We start from the raw sequence: 25,904 nt of genomic DNA on the forward strand, positions 1-25,904 counted from the left end.
ACTGTATTCAGAAAGTTGGATTTTCGGGCGGCTCTGAGCTTCGTTGTGTGAACAGACACCCAAAACGCAGCAAAATCTGTGTTACTGAAACCTGTCAGGCACGGCGGGGAAGTGTTTTGTAAGCGTGTGCAGCTTTTGTCGTGAGGAGCCAGAGATGAAATTCATACTGAATAAATACATTCTGTCCAACATCTTTTTGTTTTCTTTGCTGAATCAGAAGCGGTGGCTTTTGTCGACAGAGTTTTTTGTGATTGTCCTCCATTTAACTCCTCAGTGCATCACTTTCCTCGTTTCTCTGCAGCTCTCAGGAGTCCGCGTCAGTAGTTTTCCAGTCGGATCGTCCGTTGCGTCCGGCTGCGAGGTGGATGGGCGGGCGGTCCTCAGATCAGCCTCTCCTCGGGGGGCACTTTGAGGACGCTGCCCATCTCCAGCCGGGCGCCGGCCACTTCCTGCGAGCTGGGGCTGTACGTGCCCTCCGACTGCCGCTTCTTCCGACACGTCATGATGAGGAAGAAGACGGTGAGGATGGCGAGCAGCACGCACAGCGTGGTCAGAGGGATGGTCACCGCCAGCCACGGCACCAGCTCCTTGTGCTCGCCTTTCTGCAGGACACACAGGGAAACGGGACATTTTTAATCTGAAACACACTGACGGAGCTGATTTAATCCCTTCGATGTTTAGATCCATGTGAGGATAAATCTGACACAGGAGCTGAATAAAACAAAAAAAATCTCATGATTAGGAAGAATACAGTGGTTTTAAACACAGTGGAAGAATACAGTGGTTTGAAACAGCTAAAAAGCTAAAAAAAAAAAAAAAAAAAAAAAAAAAGCACAAGTAGCCAAGATGGATGAATGTAAATGAAAAAGAAGAAGAAAATCATCTAAAAAAAAAAAAGCTGTAAAATCTTAAAAATGTCACAAAGTACAGTATATCTGAATTGCAGCTCAATGAATGTAACCCATAGCCATTTTCTTTTTAGATCATTTTTCTTCATTTCAGATAATTAACACGTTTTGTGCCTCCAGACAAAATTTTATTTGTTAGAAAATTGTGAAAACTCCTCTGTTGGTCAGGAAGATTGCAGATCCCTGCTTTACACTAACAACTCTTAATGACCAGTGGACTGCCAGGACTGTATTTCCACTTAATCTTCATTCACACGAGTGAAGACACGGCTGTACACCTCTACATGGGATTAAAATAACGATAACGCTATTCATTATGAACTGCACTTGAAAAGCACAACGCTGTGGCATCAGACAGGAGGAATCAAAACCAGAACCTGACTCCAGGAGGTCAGAATCTCTTGGAGGTGAAAATAAGTGTGTGTTCCTCACTTACGTTGCTCTCGCACAGTGTGCCGCTGTAGCCCGGCGCACACTCACACTGGAAGTGGTTGAGTCTGTCCAGACAGGTGGCGCCGTGGAGACACGGACTGGACTCACACTCGTCTATCTCTGCCTCACACCTGAAACACATCGGCAGTGGTTACACACACACACACACACACACACACACACACACACACACACACTCACCTGGCTCCAGTGTAACCCGGCTTGCAGGTGCAGTTGCCTCCAGAGTCGCCTCCGATACACACTCCTCCGTTCAGACACTCTGTGCGTGCGTCACATGCCACCGGAGGAAAACGCCACCTAGTGGACAAACACACACTTGTTCTCAGGCATAGTGGTCACAACGGGTCCCCGAACCACCGATTTCACTCCAAAAATTTTAAACGCGTTGCTTTCACAGGTGAGAGGCAGAGGAGGGTCCATTCAGTCATACTGAAACTTAGAAATCGCAGTGGAGGACATTTTAAATCTGCGTGTTGATTTACAAAACTTGCCCATCAAAGATTTAAAAATCTAACACACAACCTGCATATTGACACAGTTGATATTGATATTTATATAAATGCTGAAACTTCTTTGAAAAGTACATACTAGATTACTATTCAATGCCTTTCGCAGTCTGGTCCAGTTGAGGCCACATTCGGCGTCATGTGGCCCCTGAAAGTTCAGCTCGCCACCGTGGAGGTATGAGAAGCTGGGTACTCACTGGCAGCGTTTTCCAACGTAGCCTGCAGGACAGGAACAAGTGTGAGTTCCCACCGTCTCCACACACTCCCCTCCGTTGACGCAGGCGAACTCCAGGCAGTTATCCACCTCCTCCCCGCAGTCCTTCCCTTGGTACCCAGGCTCGCAGGAGCACTCGTAGTCGGCCAGCAGGTCTTTGCAGGTCCCGTAGAGGCAGGGAGCGGCGGCGCACTCGTTTATCTCCGCCTGGCACAGCTCCCCCTCCCACCCGGGGCTGCAGCTGCAGTTAAACTCATTGAACTGGTCCTGACACACGCCCTGGTTCAGGCAGGGCTGGGAGTCGCAGATCGGAGCGCCCTGGCACCCCACGATGGGCTCGTGCCCGCCCAGTCTGGAGAAGCGGCTGGTCTGGGGGGCGTCCGGCACGCCGACGAGCGGCAGGTAGACTCCACCCACCCTCACCTCGCCCAGACACCCGGTGTACTTCTCCGCCAGCCGCACTTCGCTGTCGTTCAGGAAGTTGAGGTTGCCGTTGACCCCGAAGCTGCCGCCGGCTCTCTGCCCGTCCACAGTGAGGCGCCAGCGGGACTCCGGCTTGCTGGGGTCCACCATGCTGAGCTGGATGTGGTGCCACGCCCCGTCAGCCACGGTCCTGTCGCTGGTGAAGGCCAGCAGCTCCAGGCCCTCGCCGCTGTTCAGCTTGACCAGCAGGCTGGAGTTGAGCAGACCCAAACAGAAGACTTCGGCGCCGCCGCCGCCGGCCCGGAGCAACGTCCCCTCCTCGTCCCGCGTCCGCAGCTCCATGGTGATGTTGGTGACGGAGCTCAGCAGCGAGCCGTTGGCCGCATACTGCAGAGCGTTGTCCTGGAAGATGGCCTCGGTCAAACCTGCAGGAGGACGAGAACACATCAGCTCATTTACAGCTCAAACAGGGGTTTTTCTGCTGAATGAAGGATTCATGAATGGTGCCAAACTTCGTACACGATGGCCAGATTGGGGCTGCGCCTTCCTCCAGGATACTTTGAGAAAGAAATCAGTCGAGATGAGAGGACAAACCATGAACCTTGGGATAAGATTACGACTCAAGATCCAGCTTCTGAGTCTCAGTACAACTTAGGAGTGATTCTCAACTGTAAAACTACCAATTCTCAGGAGAGTATGAAGGAGAAGTCATGACACCAGAGGAAAACTGTGTTGCTAGTGTCCATCTACTCCAAATGAACAGCAACAATCTTCAGCCTGGCATGCTAATTACTTCATTTTCCAAACGTTGCCATAAAAAAAAAAAAAACTTTTCTGAAACAGAAACAATGCAGTTTTACTTACAGTTTTTCACGATTTTTAACACACGTTTCTCAATACAATAACGGCTTTCTCAATACTGCACACACAAAACTGAAAAGTACACACACAAAATACTAAACCTGACACTCCCTTTGCAAGAACACTCTTGCCATCAAATCTCTACATTGTGTTCACAAAATGGAACTCCTGTTTTCATCTGGTACACACAGTCGTATGACACATACCATTCATTGAGCACACACAAGTAAGCTTTTGCTGCACACTACCGAGCATTTACAGCACATTGTAGTGAAAAACTAAAAACACTACTGTAAAATGGAACACACCATATGAATGACAGTGACTCTGGAAAATAAGATGTTTCTCTTTTCGTAAAAATGACTCAATGTAGCCTACTTTTTCATTAAAAAAAAATTAAAACTTAAAACAGCACACAAATATGCAGCCAAAAATGTTTTATTTTTGGACATAGTTGAGGAATCATCATGATCAAGCATCATCATGCTTTTGGTTTCTGTCAGGCCAGAGGGCCTCGTCCACATCACAGGCCATGTTCTCCCTTTGGAGACGTCTCTGGAAGAACCGCCTTGAGTGCTGCATGAATCCCTGAATGGACTCGAGGCTGACGTCCCCACAGGCTCCTTCCATGGCCTGGACCAGTGGGACCTGGTCTGGGGGTTTCACTCACACACCTTCCACCTCCAAGCAGAGAAGAACTCCTCTATGGGGTTGAGGAATGGAGAGTAATGTGGGAGGAATAACAGCGTAAAGTGTGGCTGGTCCTGGAACCACTGGCGTACAAGCAGAGCCCGGTGGAAACGCACACTGTCCCAGAGGACAACATCAGTCATTCTTTGAGGATCATCAGTGTGATCTGGTGGAGCAAGTTGTTTGTGGAGGTTTTCAAGGAAGGCCAGCAGCAAGTCTGTGTTATCGGCACCAAGGTGTACATGGCGGTGCAGGACACCATGGTGATTTATTGCTACACACACGGACGCCAACAATGGCCCGCTGGCCCCCCCTGCACCTCCTCTTGACCAGATTACAGTAAACCCAGCCTCATCTATAAGAATAATGGTAACCCTTTACTTGAAGCACCTCTGTGTAACACATTATAAGTACATTATGGCACTGTATAACTATAGTTATAAACACTCATAAATGATCAACATGCTTTATAACATCAGGACCTGACCCTAAACATAATCTTATGCTGTATAGTTGGTTATAAAGCATTGTGATCATTTATGAGTGTTTGTAATGTGTTATACAGGGTGCTTCAAGTAAAGCGTTACCAAAAAAATATATTCATATAGTTCATTCACCATATCAAGCTCCTGGATTCGCTGAAACAACAGAGACAATGCAAGTTACTGTATGGACAGAGAGGTCAAAAGACACTGTAGAAAAGGAAAAAAAAATGTGTTACTGTACATCAGAGGTAGGCTACAATACCTGTATGTCAGTGCTGTACTGTACTGTATGGGACTTACAGGCACAAACTGGAGCCGTAGCTCCTTCACCTGGTCTGTGTTTCTTTTGAACGGGACCCTGTAGACCTGCTTCATAGCTAATGAGTTCCTGTTGAGGACATGGTCCAGTGTAGACCACGGTCTTGGGATAGGACGGGAGCTACAGAGGCATACACCTGTGGCGCGGGGGGATCGGGGCCATCCATCATCCATTACGGGGGGCAGTGCGTCCACTCGCGGGCCCCGGGGGGTGTGTGCTTGAGTGTGTTGGAATCCAGTCGCGGGCCGGATTGGACAGTTTGGCGGGCCGGATTTGGCCCACGGGCCACCAGTTTCCGACCCCTGGTATACAGTGTACTGACCTGAATTTGTTGAGTTTTGAACACTTGTGTGTTGTAGGTTGATACCATTGAGATGTCACATGAGAAGTGTGTGTAGCAACAGAACATTGTTTGTAGTGTTTTGACAACAAGTTAATGTGCAACTTACTGCAGAGTGTATTGTTGGTTGAAGCTTTGAGCTTTTACATGAGAGGTGTGTGTCCAACACCTGAACATTGGGTATAGTGTTTAGACCACAAGGTGATGTCAGACTGGTGTCAGAGTGTAAAGAAGGAAAGTCAGAGTCTAGCGGAGTCATAAGGGAGTGTGAAGTAGTGACAATTCGAGTCCAGCGAAAGGTACGTGAAGTTAGGGTTGTGCAAATTGTGCCAAAGTTTAGATTTTTGTGTGTTAACTATTGTGAAGAACTGTAAAACGTTGTGGTGTAAACAGGGCTTGAATTGCAATTTAGCACGATCCATGCATATCTTAGTGAATTCATGGCCCTTGTTAATTTTGTATCTGTTGATAAGTAGTATTTATTATTGATCTCAGTGGTTGGTCATAGTTTCTCCCTGTCATTGCCTGAGTAAGTGTACCTCATAAAACACTCTGTGAGTGTGTGCAGTAATCTGAGTACTCCTCTCGAGGTTGTGGAGTTTCTTCCCTCTCTCGCTGTGGTTGTTTTGTTTTGACGGTTTACTGCTCAATGATCCTGCACAAACTTTTCAAGTCTGTAAGTCTTATTAAGAAATTAGAGGCTAAACAAACTAACCTGACCCGACTCGCCCTGCCCCGCCCCGCCGGGTGAAGAGAGGGATTTACTCACACTCATAACCGTCCTGCAGATCCACGCAGCGCACGCCTTTGAAGCACGGCTTGTCCACGCACCACAGCCGCGTCTCGCACAGCCGGCCAGAGTAGTTGACGGGACAGTCGCACCTGAAGTCGTTCCAGGTGACCCGGCAGCGCCCGGCGTTGAGGCAGGGCTCATCCTGCACACAGACACACACACACAGATGGGTGGATTAGATGCAGGCTGGTGAAATCTGTCACCTGGAGCGACGGCAGAGAGGATTGAGTGTAAAGATTCACTCGCAGGGTCGAGCTAAGACGAGGTTAACAGCACAAGCCTTACAATCCAAACACTGCTAGAGATCTACAACAGAGTGAAAACTGATAAATGGGCTGATTCAATACAGAGTTCAGTGGATCAGCTCCCATCATCAATATTTCCGTTCATGGTTTCTATTATATAGAGGTAATTTTAACTTTTTGTCATATATTAATCAAAGAAAAACAACCCATGCATCTTTTATATGACTTCATCTCACTCAGCAGTCCATACATTCACACAGTTACATTTACACATAGGCTACAGACACATTCACACAGTCACATTCACATTCACACAGTCACAGTCACACGCAGTCATATTTGCCTTTTCGAAAAGTTTTTCAAAACTGTGTGCTTTCAATGACTCCAAGCACTACTAATAAAATGCAATGAAATTTCTCCATTTTCACTAGAAAAAGAGGCCTTACTCTCAGTGTGTTCCAGTCATGATTGCAGAAACCCTGGATATATTCTGAAGTATTGAATAAACTCCGTTCAGGTACAAATGTATTGTGCAAATCTTTAGAACATTGGCAAATCTGTTAGGAATTTTCTTTAAAGTGATTTATAATTGGGAAAATGTTTTGTAGCCATGCAGAGGACAGATTAATCAGTTGTTATGGAAACACGCAGTTGATGATTGGGTGGCCGGCAAAAATACAGACTTAAGCTCCTGTCTTACCTTGCAGGTGTCGTCGCTGTGACATCCTGACAGGACGTTTTCCTCCACGGTGGCCTGGTAGACCTCCGTCCCCTCATGCCGGTCCTCTGTGGTGAGCAGCCTGTGGTCCAGACGGAGGTCCTGCAGGCAGCCCTTGAAGTTCCCGCCCCAGGCGTTGGCGTTCTTGTCCCCAGGTAGCCCCCCGACGTAAACCACGTCCCCCTCCTCCACGCTCACGTTCCCCAGCGCGCGCTGGTTCCCCGCTTTGGGGAAGACCACGTGTCCGTAGCGCACCTTCACGACCACCAGGTTGTTGTTGCCGTCGGTGACCCACCTGGCCTCGGACAGCAGCGTGGTGTGGGGGCTGTAGATGGCCACCGTGCCCTCCTTCAGGTAGATGGTCAGGTAGGCCTTCCCTTCTCGCCGGAACTGCAGCAGCAGGCCGTTGTGTTTGAGGGAGCGCATGAGGAAGGACACGGTGAAGTTGTCTCCGTGGGTCTGAGAGATGTTGAAGGCGGAGTAGCTGGTGGTGTTCTCGTGGCCGAACGTCCAGGATGGAAATTCTGTGGTGGTAGGTGGAGAAAGTTCTGGATTATCTGTAACCTGCAGCTGTGGAGCCACATGTGGCTCTTTAGACCCTCTAAAGCATCGCAAAATTACATTCAGTTATGGTTTGAATGTGAAATTATCCACAATCTGCTGCAATTGAGTAAGAGAATGGTTCCATATTCTGTCAGATAAAATATCCATGGATTCACTGTGGCAATGGGAAATAATTTGGATATTAAGACTCAGTTACATCTTTACTTCTGATCCTTTATTAACATCAATTTCAAGGTTGATTTTCCTTGCATATTTTTTTCTTTGTGTTTAAATTGGTCATGTAGAGCATCTTCCTCTCACTAGACCACATTGTTTTCATTGACAGTATAAAGAGATGAGGATAGTACCTTTTTCACAGTGCTCGCCGTAGTACGGCCGGTGGCACTGACAGCTGGCTCGGACCCACATGTCCACGCACTGTCCGCGCTGCATGCACGGGTCTTCCTGACACCAGTCGTGTTTGGTGCATCCCAGCTCCAGGCCTTTGTTCTCCTCCCTCAGCAGGTCCTGAGGCAGGAGCAGCTTGTGGTCCACCATCAGGTCCTCCATGCAGCCAATGAAGCCCCTCCCACTGGACGACCTGGCCAGGTACTCCTGCGGTGCTCCTCCTACGTACAGCTGCTGGAAGGAGCTGGGCTGGAGGAACATCAGGTGGTTGTAGCCCTCGTTCTTCACCTGACATCCCGCCTCGCAGCCGGGCCCCGTCACCGTCAGAAGCAGCCTCTCGTCCATGCTCACGGTGACTTGATGCCACTCTCCGTCGTTGAGCGGACCGGGGTAGACCGCCTGTAGAGTCTTCCCAGACTTCACCCTGGCCTGGACGCCGCCTCCCACCAGCTCCAGGGAGAAGAAGCGGTCGGTGGTGCCGCGGTGGAACAGCAGCATGTCGGGCAACGTGCTCCTGAAGCGCAGCTGCATGTGGAGCCCGTGGTCGTCGCTCTGCCGCTTGGTTCTGTTCTTTGACACGGGCAGCAGCATGTGGACAAAGCCCTCGGAGCCAAAGGAGAAGGTGGTGGAGGTGTTGCAGCGATCGCCGGTCCAGCCCGCCGGGCACTGGCAGACGTAGCTGTGCCTGCCCTCGGCGGTCAGGACCGGAACGCAGCCCGCCCCGTGCTGACACTGGTGACGCCGGCAGCCTACGAGGACCACGTCACAGTCCCGCCCCCCCCACGGCTCCTGGCCGGGATCCGGCGCCGGGCAGTGACACTGATAGGAGTTGGCAGCGTCTTCGCACGTGGCGCCATTCTGACAGGGATCGCTGTCACACTCGTTGACGTCCACCTCACAGTGAACGCCTGCAAGAAGAGAAACCAACGTTTAGGACTGCAAAGCACGAAAGCAACGCATGCATGAATATATCTAATTAACTAGGTGGAAAGGTCAAAGAACAACAAATCCTCCAATGACATGCAGGTCTGAGCATGCACTCATCAACACGCAGGAGTTTTCCTGCAGATCTCAGGAGGAAATGGCCTGAGGAAATGAGTATTAACTGATTAGCTGTCAATTAGCTTTGCATTATGAGGAATTGTCATCATTTAAATAGCGGATCTTTGAAATACAGCAACACACACATTCAGATAGATTACAGGCCAGAGAGTCCACTTGCAGGTCAGAGCCGCCTCATCAAACCGCATTCAACATTAAGCCCTGGCAGCAGCAGTCAGCTCGCATTAACATAGTCCTTCAGAAAACTCTACACCCGAGGAAAGCTGCTCATCCAGCCGGTGCCAAGGCTCCACCCTCACACACCGCCAAGCAACTTTCTTCTGCAGCAATGTAGCGTGAAAAAAAAGTGCTGTACCAGACTGTACCTGTCAACCACCAGGGCTGGCAGCAGCAGCAGCACAGCAGCAGCAGCGGCGGCAGCCTGCGTCCCCCCATGATCCTCTCCACTGCTCAACGACACGAGTGACACCAGCGGGTCCTCTCTCTATCGCTTACACAGCACTAGTCCCTGCACTCCTCCGCTCTGTACCAGGCAGACAGGCAGGAGTGATTACAAGGCAGCCCTGCCCACCTCTTCTCTCTTCCTCCCTCTTTCTCTCCCTCCTCCATCACCCCCTCCACTCCGCCCTCAGAGCGGTAAGCCTCCAGCCTCCAGCTGGCCCCTGTCAGTGTTTGACATGAGGAATGCGCCAGCCGCTGCAGTCCCTCCCTGGTCGGAGCTGCAGGAAGGAGCCAGCAGGAGGTGCTGCAGGTTCAAGGCCTGAGGTGAGCCGGACGGACAACCACCAACCACCAGAAGCAAGGGTTTGATCCTTTCGTTTCTCAAAATTCAGCCAGCACATTAGACAATTAACTAAATAAGGCCACTGTGGTCTGGACATTGAAGGATTTCTGAGCAAACCACATTCAGAGAAACATGTTTATATGCTGAAGTTTTGAGTGCTCACAGATCTCATTATAAAATGTGTTTGATTTCCATCCACAGTCCTCACCAACAATAAGAGGGTGGAGCACATCACGCCTGAGCTTCAATCTCTGCACAGACAGCCTATATGTCACAGGAAACAGTCCAAGACTTCCTGTCTGTTAATCTTTGAATGGTCTTGAAGAATATGAAACATCCAGACCCCCGAGGTCTCTAGGAAAAGGGTTACTGAGGACACAGCAAGGTTTTCAGGTAAATATGGAAAACTTTCGGAGCACTTCGGTTGTTCATTTACACAAAAACGCTGCTCAGATCCTCTGGTGTTATACGAGATCCCGGTAAGTGGGAGTAAGATATAAATATATTTCTTTCAATGAAATTCAAAAATATATCCGTAAATATTAGTGCTGTCAGTTTTAATCACATTGATCGCAATTTAATTGCATTGATCGCAATTAATCGTGATTAATTCATGGAGAACTGTCAACAATTAACTTTTTTAAAGTTGAGATTAATTGCAATGAAGAATCTAATCCTCATAAATCAGTCCCAATGTCAGGAAAAAACACTATTATCCTCTAGTTCTTTTCTTTGACCCAATTGGCAGACCTCAATGGATTAATTGCGATTAAAATTGACAGCACTATTAAATATGCAAAATTATCAAAATAGCATAAAATAGTACAACACTTAGAATAAAAAGATACTTTGTAAAAAGTTTGAGAACCTCTGATATAGAATGTTTGACATTCAGATGGAGTACAGGAAAGAAGTATTTTAATATCTGTGAATAGCTTTGGGAAAAAGTAGAGTTTTTACATTCAAAATTCTTTATAACCTCCTATTTCAAACATTGTCCACAACAAGTGACTAAACTGAGGGACATACATTTCCTCCATGCACATTGTTCACCTCGTTTAAACATCTTCCTGTCAGCAGGTCGTGAGCGAGGTCCACCCCTCCTGGATTAGCTGCGACCACCTCGTGCACACGAGCCACACTGACTTAATGAGATCATATTTTGGAGCCATATGGAGTTTCCTGTTTCTGCTCCCGCTGCAGCGCACGGACATGTTCATACGAGGACCCTTGTTTTGCTCACACTCTTTCGTGCAACTTTTTTTTTTTTTTATCAGGCTTTTAATTAGGCTCCTAAGCAGCTTTCCTGTAATCTCTCCCACCCCCTGACAAATTTCTTAGGAGACCCCACGTTTAATACCCAAGATGAACGGCTGACATATGGCAGCTTGTATTGGCTTTGTTATTTTCCGCGATGCTCCTCCGTACCATATGCCCCTCTGCTCGCTGTACATCCTCGGCTCGGCTGCGGCTTCAGCGCACCTCACGCTCACAACACCGTTAGAAAATTAGCCTCTCATCGCCTTGATGGGAGCTTTTGGCCAAATTCCTCACTTCTAAGTCCAGATTTCGATGTCTCAAGGTCAGCTTTTTGCTGCGGCTCCTCCTGTTTTGACTGATGCAGTGACAAATCTCCTCTAATGAGGAATTAATACCTTGGCTGGCCATGAGGAATGATCAGCAGGAGGAGGATTAGGCCTGTATTGTTTGGCTCTCGACACATAAACAGAAGCACATGTGATTAAAACCAATGACAAACCTCAACAAGAAGTACAGTGTAAACTGCAGAGGGAAAACCAACTGTTTATCCTGGCATCGAGAGGCAGAATCATGAGTCTTTTTTTTTTTTCATTAATTATTATCTAAGGTTTGCCAAACATGTTTAGGTGAGGAAATATAGTAGTACTTGGGAAATCTGCCTTCAAATTTACATTAGTTTGACTTTATTTTCGGTTTTCATATTTTTAATCATTGAACTGCTAAAAAGAAAATCACCAGAATTTGATTTATTTGGCTAAAATGTGTCAGTTTGTTCACGTTTTATTAGAAGTTATTCCTATAGCCTGTCAAATAATATACAATAATAGCAATCAATATCCAGAAATATGAACTATCATGTCAGATATGCTGAAATCGCATCCATTCCAGCGACACACCACATCACTGTTCCTGGAGCCCAGCCGATGGCCTAAAAAAAAGTCTGTTCCCCACTTCTCATCCTTAATTTACCAAGTGAATAAAGTCTTTGGGGTCTTTGAGGTCTTCATGCTTTCCATTTTATCGCTTAACCTTGAAGCAGTGAGAAAGTCAGTCTGATTCAGTGAAGACTCCTTAAAATAGCGCCGTCAGCTTTCTGTCCGCTCGAATGTCTCTCAGTGATGTCGAGTACGAGTGACGTTCTCTCTGCTCATGTGTTCAGATACGGTCAGCCAATATTATCAATAACTCAGGCTCTAGTTGCACAATGAGAAAACGCATCTTTTTGCATTTGTGTTTCAGAAAAGTTGCATGCTTGCATGGCAGTGGTTTGAAAACGTCCATTTACACAGAAAAGGCAGAAATGCTTTAATGCAGTCAGCATGCTGGGATTGAGGTTCAGCTGCTGGGTTTTTTTTTTTTTTGTAATGAAACCTCACACACATGCATGAAGAGGAAAAAAATGTGCAAAAAACAAAAACAATGGAGAGAACAAGGACATTTGTATGGAAAGACCACCACTGGCGATGATCAACTCTAAAACTATCATCTGCAGGAGAATCTGGACTGGGAGTCAAGACACTCTGGAGGAAAACATTGTTCTTATTTTCCATCCACTGAGGATGTACAGAAGAACTATTCACTACGCAGTAGCAGCACTTCAGAAAAGATCCATCTCCAGCGTTTCCTGGAACATGGACTTAGTCACTTTCAAAAGTTTGCCTTTTTCAGTGGCTCAAATACTGTAAACAGACCCCCAAAATGCAGAGAAAGTTTTCCTTTTTCATTTGGAAGCAGCCTCAGCTGTGCAAGTTTCTGGACCACAGACCTGGGAATGGACTGTGAGGAGGCACCTGAAGTAGAGGGTGTTTTCCTCTGGGATCAGAGGTTCTTCCTACCTGTGAAGCCATCTGGACACAAACATCGGTAAGAGTTGATCAGGTCCTGACAGCTTCCTCCATGCCGGCACGGAGCAGACATGCACTCGTCCACGTTGACGGAGCAGTTATCTCCTGCGAGAGGAAAACGGCAATGACACCCCGATCTGTGATAAAATCATTCAGGGTGATTCCAGGAACTTTCAGATGCTTACCGGTGAATCCAGGCACGCAGTGGCAGATGAAGCCAGAAGCCTCCTCATAGCTGAAGTTCGGGATTTTGGAACGTTGTACACATTCACCGTTGTTCTCACAGGGATTCTGCTCACACTCGTCGATGTCCGCCTCGCAGTTCTGCCCCTCATAACCTGAACACACACACACACACACCACTTCATGGCACTCTGGAGGCCGCCATTGTTGCTACTGTTCATCTACTCGCGTATGTGCGGCACTATACTCTACAGCCCTGGCGCGTATCAGCATCGTTTCAGAAAGGTTGCGTTTTCCTCTGTCTCCATGGAGACAGAGTCAGGGTATACCTGGCCAGCAGAGGCACTCGTACTTGTTGATCCCCTCCAAACATGTGGCTCCATGCTGGCAGGGGTCGGAGGCACATTCGGGGATATCCTCCTCACAGCGGTCTCCTACGAACCCCGTCCCCTCACAGTCACACTCGAAGCTACGAAGAGGCAGAGACACAGATGAGGCTTTCAATCAGCTGGAAATGTCAAGGAGACGTTCGACTTTCTGTGTGTGGAGCGGCTATCCTCATGTTCAGGGGGTAGGTTACATCTCACTGCTGTTCCAATCAGAGCGGCTGCTGCACCGGGTATTCACAGCACCTCCGAGACGTCCTGTGACTCATCAGCACGACCAGCGCTAAGTGGATTAATTCTTATCCTTGGTCAACTTTAATGTCTGCCCTGCAGACGTGCAGCTGGATGGCACGAGGCTCAGCAGGAGACAGACGTAAACAAGGACACGCTGATTACTGCGATGAAGGCAGCACGCTGCTCGCCGTGCTAGCTGTTATCCCGAGCTCCTGATTAATCCTGAATTTACTCGGCCTTCTTCACAGCAACATGAAAGATTTACAACTGTAGGTAAATCAGCATTATGGGTTTTCAATAAGTTGTAAATAACATAATCAGGCGTGACGTTACCCTGACCGTGGTCTGACGTGATTTTTTTTAAAGTTTATTTGACTGAACTGTATGTTTATCATGGGCACAGCGCCCTATTAATCCTAGAAACTGAAAGGAAACATTTGCATTAGCCGGCATCCGCAGTGGCTGTGATTAGCATTAGCATGCCATAAAATAGCCTTTGATTTTCTAAGCGCAGCCTCCGTGTTTGTAGTTTCTCTCACCTGGTTTGTTGCTGTTGATTTTAGTCATTTGTTCATAATGTATTTCTACTGAGAGAAGCTGACATTGCTATAACTTCTGTATCATCCAATTTATACACCATCTTTTTCTTGCTAATACCCAGGTTACAAACCATCTTCTGCCCACTATGAGAACACAATCAGGGTGAACAATTAAAAAAAAATTCCAAGCAGTGACTGACTGTTGTCATTGTAATCAGTTATTCGCTTTTTGATAATATCACTATGAAGCATATCACTGTTTTCCATGGATGTTTTTGTAATTATTAACTTGAATAAATAGAACTATGTGATCCGGTTTTATGAAAAAGTTGACCTTTAGTGCATACTTATTTTGCCTGAAGCCATTTTCTTTTAGGGTTTTAGGAGATACTCTAATCACTATTCAGAAACTGGAGTAAGGTTGATGTATTTTCACAGTTTAATTGTGTGTATACTTTTAAAACTCTATGTTGATGAAACAAACACCTATTATGTTGGCTAAATTTTCTTTTGAAGGCAAAAATAGCAGCTCTATACATAATAAACATAATTTGCCATAACATTTTAAATAGAAGATACAGTTGACCAGTTAACTCTTCAAGGCCCTCTCTTTTTCTCAAGAGGGTTTAATAGTGTGTAAAAATTGAAGAGCGACCAAAAACTACAGAAACTGAGTGATTTTCCTGTATTTACAAATCACTGGTTGTCCAGTCACAAGCTAGATTTACATGGACAAACACTGATGTATTGCTCATCTAGCAACCTTACAATCTCAAAATTACATTTTTTAGTCACATGGTAATGTGTGTGTGTGTGTGTGTGTGTGAGTATGTGTGTGGTCTACCTGTTGACCCTATCTATGCACCGGCCGTTGTTCAGACAGGGCATGCTGGCGCATTCGTCAATGTTGACCTCGCAGTCGCGGCCCTGGAAGCCGGCCAGACACTCACACGTGTACATGGCGACGTGGTCTCGGCAGGTGGCGCCGTTCTGACAGGGAAGCGCCTCGCACTCGTCGATCTCCACCTCGCAGTTGATCCCTGTGGGGGGAGGCAGAGCGAGTCAGGATGGCAGTGGGCCAAGGCATGAGATTGGCAACACCTCTAATTATCTTAGCACACGTTCTGTAACGGTATCGCCGAATGAGAGAGGAGCTGCCAGGAGCTGCAGACAGAAACACAGCAACGGGAACAAAACCGCTCGAAACAGAGCAGGTTCTTTTATTTTGAGAGGCATCACACACTTTGAGGACCTCGAAAAAAATCCCAAATATTTAGGAGTGGATATTTTCACAGGTAAGGTAGCATTTTTAACACATCTGAAGCAGCTTTCAGTTGAAATTAAATATTACTGAGTTTGTTTGCCTATTGTTCAAAATAAATAGATTAATGAATTAGATGCCCAAGTTCTCATGAATACAAATTTGGCCCTCTAGCAGTGACGATGTAGTTTTTGCAATCCCACAATAGATGAATACTGATTGAATAAGCTGGATTTAAAGTCATCCAGTTACTTCTACACATCATTCAGTAGCTCCAGTTCCATACACCATTAAATAATGTCTTACAATCTGGTACTCTGGCATCAAAGTTGCTATTAAGCAACCATTAAAGACCCATTGAATCTTTCTGCAGCAAAAGAACAGTCGGTGAGGACGCAGTGTGTTACCTTTAAATCCTGGAGCGCAGTCGCACTGGTAGTGGTCCACCTCGTCCAGACAGGTGCCGTTGTTCTGACAGGGTCGGGAGGCGCACTCGTTGATGTCCAGGTCGCAGTGGTAACCTTGAAATCCGGGCACACAGAAGCACTGGTAGGCGTTGACGCCGTCTTTGCAGATGGCTCCATTCTGGCAGGGCTCCGACGAGCACTCGTCCACGTTCTCCTCGCAGCTGGGGCCTTGGTACCCTGCGGCACACCAGCACCGGGGCCCCGAGTCGGGGACATCGGTGCACGTGCCGCCATTGTGGCAAGTCTGATCGGCACAAGTGGTCACGTTATCCTGGCAGTCGTCCCCTCCTGATCCGATGGGACAGTGGCAGGAATATCCGTTCATTCTGTCCACGCAGTGCGACCGAGCACCCTGGCAGGGGTTGCTCGCACACTCATCCACGTCTTGGGTGCAGTTGAGGCCGGTGAAGCCGTCCGGGCAGAGGCAGATGAAGTCCCCGGTCCCGGGCGTGCTGGTGCAGTTGGTGCAGGGTGCCATTAGGCAGGCGTCGTGCAGCTCGTCACAGTTTTTGCCCATGTACCACAGGGGTTCTTTAGGGCACAGGCACATGTACTCGCCCATGTGTTCCAGGCACGTGGCTCCATTATTGCAGGGTGAAGATAAACACTTGTCTGCTGCAGCTGTGCACAGAAAACCTGGAGCAGAAGGAAATGGACAACTTGATCATTCTGAGGGCTGCAAAAAGGTCATCCTCAAAACCAGAAGGTCAAACTGTGACTGAGCACTTCCACTGAAAGGACTTATAAGAAGTACAGAAGCACATTTATTGACAAAGACCATATCTGAAATTTGAATTAAGATGCAAACGCTTCCTAAGAGACAATATTAAACAGACATAATCAGAGAATACTTTCAAAAATTGTTCCAAAATCTTTTGATAGCACATCTTTCCCGAGCATGTCGGCAGTTTTAAAAAGGAAGTGGTTCACCTCAATGAGAGTAACAATCTAGAAATTTTAAGGCTGGTTACCTGCAGATTTCAGTAAAATAGCAGAGTTTTGTTTTCCCAAAATAATGTTTGCTTGGAGTCAAAAATAACTGATGGAACCCTGGAGCATACAAAGTCATACAGGCTGTGTACACACAGTATACATGACCCGTATGACCGTAGGTCAGCTTGTGGTCTTTGTTAATCTAACCTTCCAATTGTAAGCCTGAGGGGCTTCTTACGACCCTGACCTCTACAGTGCTTAGTATTCCAATCCGGTGATGTAGAGAAACAAGCCCCTCTTTTCCGTGGATTTAGGGCTGCAACAGATGGTGTCAAAAGTAAACTTATCACACATCCGAGGTGGCATTTGTCAGCGTTGTCAATGAAAGTTTAACTCGCTCCACAGCTCAGACTTCACAGACCATGAGGATTTAAGCAAGTTGCCTCTCTAATAGAGGCTTCCTTCATTCTCCGCAGGAGACTGGCTTAAATAAATTGATGTCAGCAACTCAGTCCATCTGTTGGACAGCTAAGCTCGCCAACTAATGACTGGGAAAATCAAAGGAGGATCACAGGCCTGACGGTGGTCCTGTTCCTGAACCCGCAGGCGACGGAGGGCCATCACAATGATGAAGGCCATGTTCAGAATACTAAACTGAACGAGAGCTTCATCAGCAGAACTGGACTGACATTAGCAATAGCGTCAATATGCTTGCAGAAGAAAGGATGAGAACAATCTGATCTCTACTTCCTCTGTAAAAGTTGGGTCCAAAGCTTCAGAGATTTGCCAGTTATCTTATTTGCAGAAGGTGTTTTTATTGCCAGGTTTCTATTAGAAAAGTAACACCAAGTTGTTCTTTTCTTCCAGGAGTAACAGACTCCAGGCTGCTGTTATCAGCTTCTTAGCGATGGAAACACCTGTACGTGGAGCGGACCACTCCTCCTCACACCTTCCTCCTCTGGAGAATCCTAACAAGCTGTTTGATTTTCACCCGCAGTCACATCTCCGTGAGCGGCTCTGAATGGAAAACATTCCGGAGAAACGTCTGCTAACGGCAACATCGCAGTAACGATGTGTTTGGATCGGCCTCTTTTCCCACTGTTTCCTCTCCGACACCCCCGGTTCCTCTCACATGCAGCTGCTATCGCCTCCTTTATCTGTTCCAACACTGAGCCTCCTCCTCCTCCTCCGCACATCTCACCTCTCCCACCACTTCCTCCCCTGCTTTCCATACCTGACAGTTCCTGAGTTGCTGTGTTGTTTGAGGGGCTTCCTCTCTTTTAATTTGAGTGTCAGTAACAATCCCAGCATGGTGTGTGGAACCAAATCTCATATTTAATGATGAGGAGTGGAAAAATCGTTTCTGTCTTCAAAAAGTAACTTTGTCTGAAGTAGTTTTCATTTGTGTTATCTTTATTCGAAACATTGCATCAGATTTGCACAAAAACAAAACATGAGACACAGAGTTTAATATCCACCAGCATTACATTGTTACTGTAATATTTTGAAAAAAACACTCAAACTGAATGTCTGCAGGCCTTTTCAGAGATAATCTGGAGTCATTTTAGGAGGGGGGGGGTCTTTGTTCTGGAGCAACTTGTACTGTACTTTCACAATACGGCCCCGTTTACACATTTTCAAATGAAAACGGAAAACTGTGTCAGTTTACATGAGTTGGAAATGCAACTTTTTGAAAGCATTCCCAAGGCGGATGCCTCTGTGTCCCTGGAAACGGGAGGAAATACAACTTTTCTGAGGCATCGCCACTGCGCATTCACGACCTTAAGAAATACGGAAATACGACCGTGGTGAATACGGCTTATTAGTTCACTAATAGGAAATTGTTAGAGAGGTCGTCTCTCAATAGGAATGTTGCAGGTTCAATAATCCACTTCCTCCTGTCCATACATTGAAGTTTCCTTGAGCAAGACTCTGAACCCATGACTGCTCCCAGAGAATGTGTGAAAGTGACTAATATTAGTCACTTTAGGAACCGTTCGAAAAGCACCTCACAGGGAGGCCGCAGATTTCTGTAACACGGGTCACTTTTCTCAATTTCTCCCAAAAGTTACAAATCAGCTGATACACTCAACACAAACTCAGCTCAGTCCTTCCTCCTCATATGAAAAGACAGTAGTTTCAGTATGCCTGGGGCCTGGAAGCAAACGACTGACCGCCGGGTGCCTCTTAGCATTTTCGGAGAGCTCCTCAAATGATGTCAAGAAGCAGAGAAAGCCAATGAGAGCAGTGGAAAAAACTGTGCAGCATGCGGCATGTCCAGAAACCGGAAGAGAAGGGATCCAGCGAGCGTAATGTGTTGGCTACCACAATGGACATTCCCATTTGTCCTTGTGTTTGAGATTAAACCATTTTTTCCCTGTTTGTGTTGAAGAAGTAACGTTTTTAGCTCGTCTGTGTCACATTTTGAACGCATTGACTCAAAAGTTCTCCAAGACACAGACAGAAATGTCAAAACTGTTCCAGCTAATTCACCTATCTAGAGGCCAACGTGGGCAAACTGAGCCTGATTTCAACACATTTGCAGCAGCAGCATTTGGAGGAAAAGATGTGAACGTTGTGCTTCAGAGTGTGTGGTCTCACTCCAGAGAGATAGTGAAGGTTCAGCATGTTTCTCCTCTGATCACACTCTAAACCGTCACGTCTATTCTAAAAGCGTCACTTCCTGTTTTCTGTCTTCTCTCCTCTGCCTCCCTTTCTTAGCTCCAACTCACACTTACACCACTTTAAACCTTTTATATCTCCTTCAAATGGCTCGTAAAACTCCAACTGTAACCAAGCAGTGTCTTCTAATCTCAGATCACTCCTCATGACAGCCAGCCATCGAACAGGAAACAACTGAAGCGTGTCAAGAATGTGTTTAGGGTCCATTCATTTAAAACAACGTGGTTCAAAATGTATTTTTAGGGTTTAAGAAAGTGAAATATGAGTCATATTTTATAAAAGCTGAGAAAAGCTTGCTTTGAGAGAAAAAATTAAAACAATAATAAATAATAAAGCAGTCTTTAAATATGTCACTTTATGGAACAAAATGTTAGTTTAAAAAGATGTCGTTTTTCTTTTTATTAGTTTGATTTTTAGCTGATCTGATATTATGCAACTGTAGTCCTCAACTTAATGTTACAGGATTTCAATTGATTTATTTAAGAATTTTTCTCCGGGATTAATAAGATTTTTCGATGACACTTTACTTGAAGCGCCCGGTATAACACATTATAAGTACATTTATAAAGCATTACAATGCCACAGTGTAGCTATAGTTATAAACACTCATAAATGATCACAAAGCCAGGACCTAACCCTAACCCTAACCCTAACCCTAACCCTATGCTGTATAGTGAGTTATAAAGCATTGTGATCATTTATGAGTGTTTATAACTACTTATAATATGTCATACCGGGTGCTTCAAGTAAAGTGTTACCGTGTGATGTTTCATCCTCCTCTTCATGTTTGACCTGTAAACCTGTTTACCTCCACTCAACCCGCCCCCGCCCCCACCCCCACCATGGATCCAGCTGAAGCGGCCACACAGGGACAGCGAGGGTCTTTTCACTCTTCACCCCTTCATCCACATCTAATCAAACCCTCACACATTCCTGAGAGCTGATAGCAGCTCCTCCCACGCACACACACACACACGCACACACACACACACACACACACACACACACACACACACACCCTCCATCCATCAGGGCAGCAGCAGACAGCTCCGGTCCGGGCTCTGACTGGTACCATCAGCTCAGCCCGACACAAACACTGAGCAGAGCCGCCAGCCGAGCGTCGGCAGGTAGACGGGTGTCAGGACGCTCTCCAGAGACCTCCGAGATGGGGGGGGGGATCTGCACCCCCTCCTTAGTGTCTCTGTGATGGGAAGCAGTGATTCAAGACCCTTCTTCATTCCTCTTTAGATAAAAGCTCAGAGATTGTCTGCAAGCTATTCTGTGAACTGCTATGAAAAGTACTTAGAAAAGTTGCAAATAAACTGAAGGATTAAAAAGACACAGGGGTGCAATTTAAAAAAAAGACGAGGCTGAATCTTGTGTGGAAGGCTTCTTATCGTGAGAGCTCTTTGTGGAGCTGATAAAGGAGGAGAAATTGAACTTTAACGGACTCCTGAGTGTTCGACACAATTCATATAGATTCCATTCCCGCCTGGCATTAAAGTGTATCTCCGGTGATCTAGTATGAACAGGCAGCAATACATCTTCACTCAGACCACTTTCCCAGGTGCTCTGGCCCACATATGATCATGTGCGTTTGGTAGTAAGAACAATATGCGTCTTGAATGCAGTAGGGGTCAGCAGTGTGTTTGGAAAACACGTCATAATGGAGCTGAGCTGAGGTTCTTCAGTTCCAGCCAATACTCTGAGTGTTAGCTTACAGCGTGTTTATGAACCGGACAGCGATGGGTTACTGGATTCCCGTCTGAAGCAGCTCGTTCTTTACGCATGATAAAGAAGAAAACGATGTCTGGCTTCACCGCATGACCTCGGATCACCAATGATTTTAATGCCAGGTGGAAACAGGGCCTTGGTTTAGCTGCTCCTGTGACAAATAAATCAGTTCAATTAAAACATATTTTATCACGTATCTAGCAATCTGAATGTTAATGCTGAAATTCAAATTTCACTTTTCATTTTTGGTGTTTGCTCTTCATTAATTTTTGACATTTGTTTTTTTTTAATTTGTTTTTTTTATGTTTTAAGTATGATTCCTTCATTTTTCTTTCTTTTGACATTTTTAAATTATTATTTATTTTATCTGCTTTGGGTTCCTTTTTTCATTATTGCATTTCTTTCATTCATTTTTTCTTTTTCTTTCAATCCTTCTGTCCTTTTTTATTCTCCAGCTGAAACAGAACTTTTCTAGAATAACTTCATTCATTCAGTAATGTTGTTACAGTTTTTGCTTGATGATTTAACATTCAAAAATACCCATTTATGCCTAAAATGTTGCTGAGAATCTAAATTTGAAAATGTAATCATGTTTCTTTCAAGTTTATTGCATGTTAGGTGAAGTAGCACCACTTTATTATTTATGGTTTACTTCTTTTTCTTTACAGTGAAATATAAAAATAGTAAAATATTCATGTTAAAAGAGTTGAAAGAGCTTAAAACCCAATCAGTTCTGCTGAAAGCCTGAAAGTGAACCTGAGTTGTGCTGAAAGGAGGTGAGTCTGAGTGCGTCGGGCCGTTTGGAGGAGTTCAGAGTGAAAGTTTTCACTCCCAGTCGCTGCTGCACTGATCACAAAGTCAACAGAGAGTCAGCGGGTCGGTGAAGCTGAAGCTGAAGCCCCTGAATCACAGAAACCCCCCCCCCCCCCCCCCCCCTACCCCCACCGCCTCCACCCCCCCGGCTAACGCACAAGTTGAGCTCAGAGGAATTTTATTGAAGAGTCTGGCAGCTTTGTGCTCCCGAGGCTCCTCAGCAGGTGGCTGCGCTGCTTTGGACAAAAACCAAAAAAAGAAAAGGAAAAAAAAAAAAAAAATCCCCCCTGACTCAGTCCCGGCCAGAGACGTGCAGCTTTTTGTCTCCTCACAAAGGCTGCGTCACGTCAGCAAGTGTCCCGGGCTCGTTTAGAGACGAAATATGTCCCAACACACTCCTGGGCCAGAGCAGAGCGACTCACTGACACCCGGCTCCTCAAACACAGCTGCTCGGACTGCTGAGTGGATTACTCATTACTGTGCTCTTTCACTGAGAAATGAGGTCTTTGAGACTGATTAGAGGCCTTCACAGGTCCGTTCACCTGGAGGTCCGTTCACATGACGACGGAGCTCGGAGCCACAGAAAACAGAACGACTTGAAAATACTCCAACATTCTTTCCATGGAAACGGGGAAAACGCTGCAGCGCACGAGCACTATGAGTTAATAGTTCATGAATGAGACAACAACGACAGTGGCTCCCAGTTCATAGTGATTCCATTGTAGAGTTTGAAAATGGTTATAAATATAATCAGGTGTGTAATCATGCGTGTCCTAAAGTGAACTCAACTAAACCAGAAAGTGTTCCCTTCATCACCATCAGGACCGACATTGACCACTTCTTTTTCATATTTTAGATTCCACAATCTTAGAATTTAGGCTTTATAATAATCTGACCAAAAACTGGTCATAAATCATCTCGATTGACGATCAGAAAAGCAACTAAAGAGGGAATCCGCCAACTGTTGCAGCTCCACATGAGTTTTATCTGCTTGATTCTTATGTTTTTCATCCGAAAACAAACTCTGTCCAGGTCCCGGGAGGGGGAATTCTCCTTGAATGAGTCACAGTTTCCCCCTGACAGCTCATAAAACTGTCCTGACAAATGCACTAGGTTCCTGCTGTGTGCATCATCTGGAGATGACAGCACAGAGGAGGAAGAGAGGAGGAAGAGAGGAGGAGCTGAGGGGGAGCTGAGGGGGAACAGGGGGGGGACAGGGGGGGCCTGCAGAGGAGGAGATGGAGATTATTCACTCAGTTTCTTCTTTACTGAGGCTTCATTCAATTAATCTGAGAAAGCTTTACATAAAAAAAAAAAACTGTGTGTGTGCGTGTGTGTGTGTGTGTGCGTGTGTGCGTGTGTGTGTGTGTGTGTGTGTGAGTGTGTCCTGCCAGCTCTCTTGCCACGCTCCTTAATACCCCTCACTCCTCCATTCAAAGCTGGGGACAGGAAAAAAAAAAAAAAAAGGCAGTGCAGCCGGACGCTCGGCCGGTTGCCATGGTGACGGGTAACAATGCCACCCGCAGCCAATCCCTGAGATCTGAAAGGAGCCTCAGACGCTGCTCCACACAGAATGAAGGTCGCGGGAAAAATGGGTCACTCGGGGGTTTCATGAAGTGTCGGGGGTGCACCGGGCTAACACACCCAGACACACCCCGACACACACACACACACACACACACACACACACACACACACACACACACACACACACACAGGGCAGGGTGGCAAAGTTAAATCAGGAATTTAAATCCAGCAGGAAGCTAACAGGTTGCTCCCATATAGACTCATACTGCTTCCAGAGGTCAAAGTTCACATTACTCTTCTCTGTGTGGTTCACTTCCTTCTACATCTTTGCAGCATCTTTTCAGCATGATGTGGAGTCAAAACCCAAAACTTTTCTTGTGTTTTAAGTGTCCAGTTACACGGCAGCGGTGCTTGGATCCACTGAAATGTGACTTTTTAAAAAAGTTTTCAGAAGCAGAACTTTTAGAAAATGTTTCAAGCCCATCTGGAAAAAGGAGGAAAACACAACTTTTCTAAAACGCTGTTGCTGCACATGCTCGGCCAGAGTCAATAGTTCTTCTGCCCTTTCTCAGTAGATGGACAAAAACAACAATGGCGGAATCCAGTGTGTCAAGACTTATCAGTGGATGATAAATACAAAGTTCATCTGCATATAAAACTACAATAAAATCTAGTTCATCTATTTTTAATATATTTATATAAAAAGTTTCAATATTTTATTTTTTATTTGTAGCATAAAAATATTTTGCATCAGTAAATATAATAACTAAATTGATTATAAAAAAAACATGGCATCAGACTATTATTCGCATCTACAGAGAGGAAGGAGTGTCATGCATGGCTGCACACGTCCTGCACATCTGCACACAGCTGCAGCCTGCTGATCCAGGTTCCTACATGCACCGCGCAATATGCCACGTGTTCAAATCTGTAATCAAATATCATGAATTTATGCTTAATAATAATATTATTCCAACAGCACTACGGTGTAGTTACGCCACACACACACAGCTGCAGTAGTTTGGCCCCCAAACACCAGAAACCAAAACTTTTCTAACACACTTAGAATTTGAAAGATTTAAATGTAAGTTAAACACCTCCATAGAAAGAAAACCGACCATGAAAGTTACAATAGTGTCTTTTCCCTAAAACGTTACAGTTTGTATATATTTCAGTGTTCTATTCAAAAACTTATCCTCTGTCTTTTTTTCTGCACAAGTAAACTTAAACAGCATGAACAAAGTGAAGATTTTGAGTGATATAAGCATGAGTAAAATAAAGTGAACAAATGTACGAATTGCTTCATGTACAAACATCAACATCCACGCAAAGCAACATGATCACATCCACATGCACATATATTAAGTTCTGATTAATTAAATGAAAACAAGCTAGAGTACTTTTAAAAGCTGGATTTACAGGTAACAAAAAAAATCATCTGCTGTGATTATGTTGCTGTATTCAAAGAAATGGGCTCCTTATACTATGTAAATATTTTAATCCTTCATTTGTCTTTTATGCATATTTTGCACAAATAAACTTAATTAAAATGAATAAACTGACGATCATATGTATATTCATATCATATTTTTGATCAAATGAGTGAAATAAAAGAAACAAATCTTCTATTTACTTCATGTACACACAAACAGGCTTATGTACCTTAACAAAACAACAACAAACGAATGTGATTTATAGCTATAAAACAATATTAATCACATGATTTCTTTTCTGTATATTTCAGCAGAAAAATTACTTAAAAGTGTATAAACTAAACACCGTATGAGACGTTTAGAGGATTCTATCTTGAATGTAAGTGTAATAAAGTGTTAACCTGCTGTTCCTTCCTGACAGTGTGTGTTCTGGAGTGTGTCCCTCCTCCAGCTGGGGGTCACTGCTCCATCACCGCCTGGTGGAGGTGGAGGTGGAGGTGGAGGTGGAGGTGACCTGCAACTTTCCTGCTCTGACTCACCCAGTTTGAACATCATCATGGTGATGAGCAGCGTCCTCTGATGTCTGGACCAGACTCTTCCGAGCTCCATGGCGAAGGCGGTCTGCGGGGGTCTCATTCGGGGGGCTCTCCATCCATCCGGCTCTGGAGTTAGCTGCTCCTCCTGCTGCTCCTGCTCCTGGGGAGCACCGCCACCTCCATGCCTGACCCCGGGGACTCTGGGAGATACGGGAGAGCCGGAGCAAGTGTGTGTGTTGTGGGAGTTTGTGAGTGTGTGAGTGTCTCTGGGGTAAAGCAGAGTAATCACCCCAGCAGAGGGTGGAGGATGGAGGGGGGGT

At 45.8% G+C, this 25,904-nt stretch overlaps 1 protein-coding gene across 1 annotated transcript; it reads right to left on the reverse strand.

The window, feature by feature from the left end:
• Positions 1-380: 380 nt before the first annotated feature.
• LOC115398174 (protein crumbs homolog 2-like) lies at positions 381-25,672 on the reverse strand. The gene is made up of 13 exons (XM_030104835.1): positions 25,588-25,672; positions 15,867-16,562; positions 15,043-15,238; positions 13,369-13,508; positions 13,042-13,194; positions 12,848-12,961; positions 7,867-8,814; positions 6,938-7,479; positions 5,969-6,134; positions 2,065-2,929; positions 1,542-1,658; positions 1,345-1,471; positions 381-602 (listed from the first exon to the last, which is right to left on the reverse strand). The coding sequence occupies exons 1-13, from the start codon at positions 25,655-25,657 to the stop codon at positions 381-383; spliced, it is 4,356 nt and encodes a 1,451-aa protein (XP_029960695.1). The 5' UTR covers positions 25,658-25,672.
• Positions 25,673-25,904: the final 232 nt, after the last annotated feature.

Source organism: Salarias fasciatus, chromosome 12 (assembly GCF_902148845.1).
Source record: "Salarias fasciatus chromosome 12, fSalaFa1.1, whole genome shotgun sequence".
In the NCBI taxonomy this organism is placed as follows: Eukaryota; Metazoa; Chordata; class Actinopteri; order Blenniiformes; family Blenniidae; genus Salarias; species Salarias fasciatus.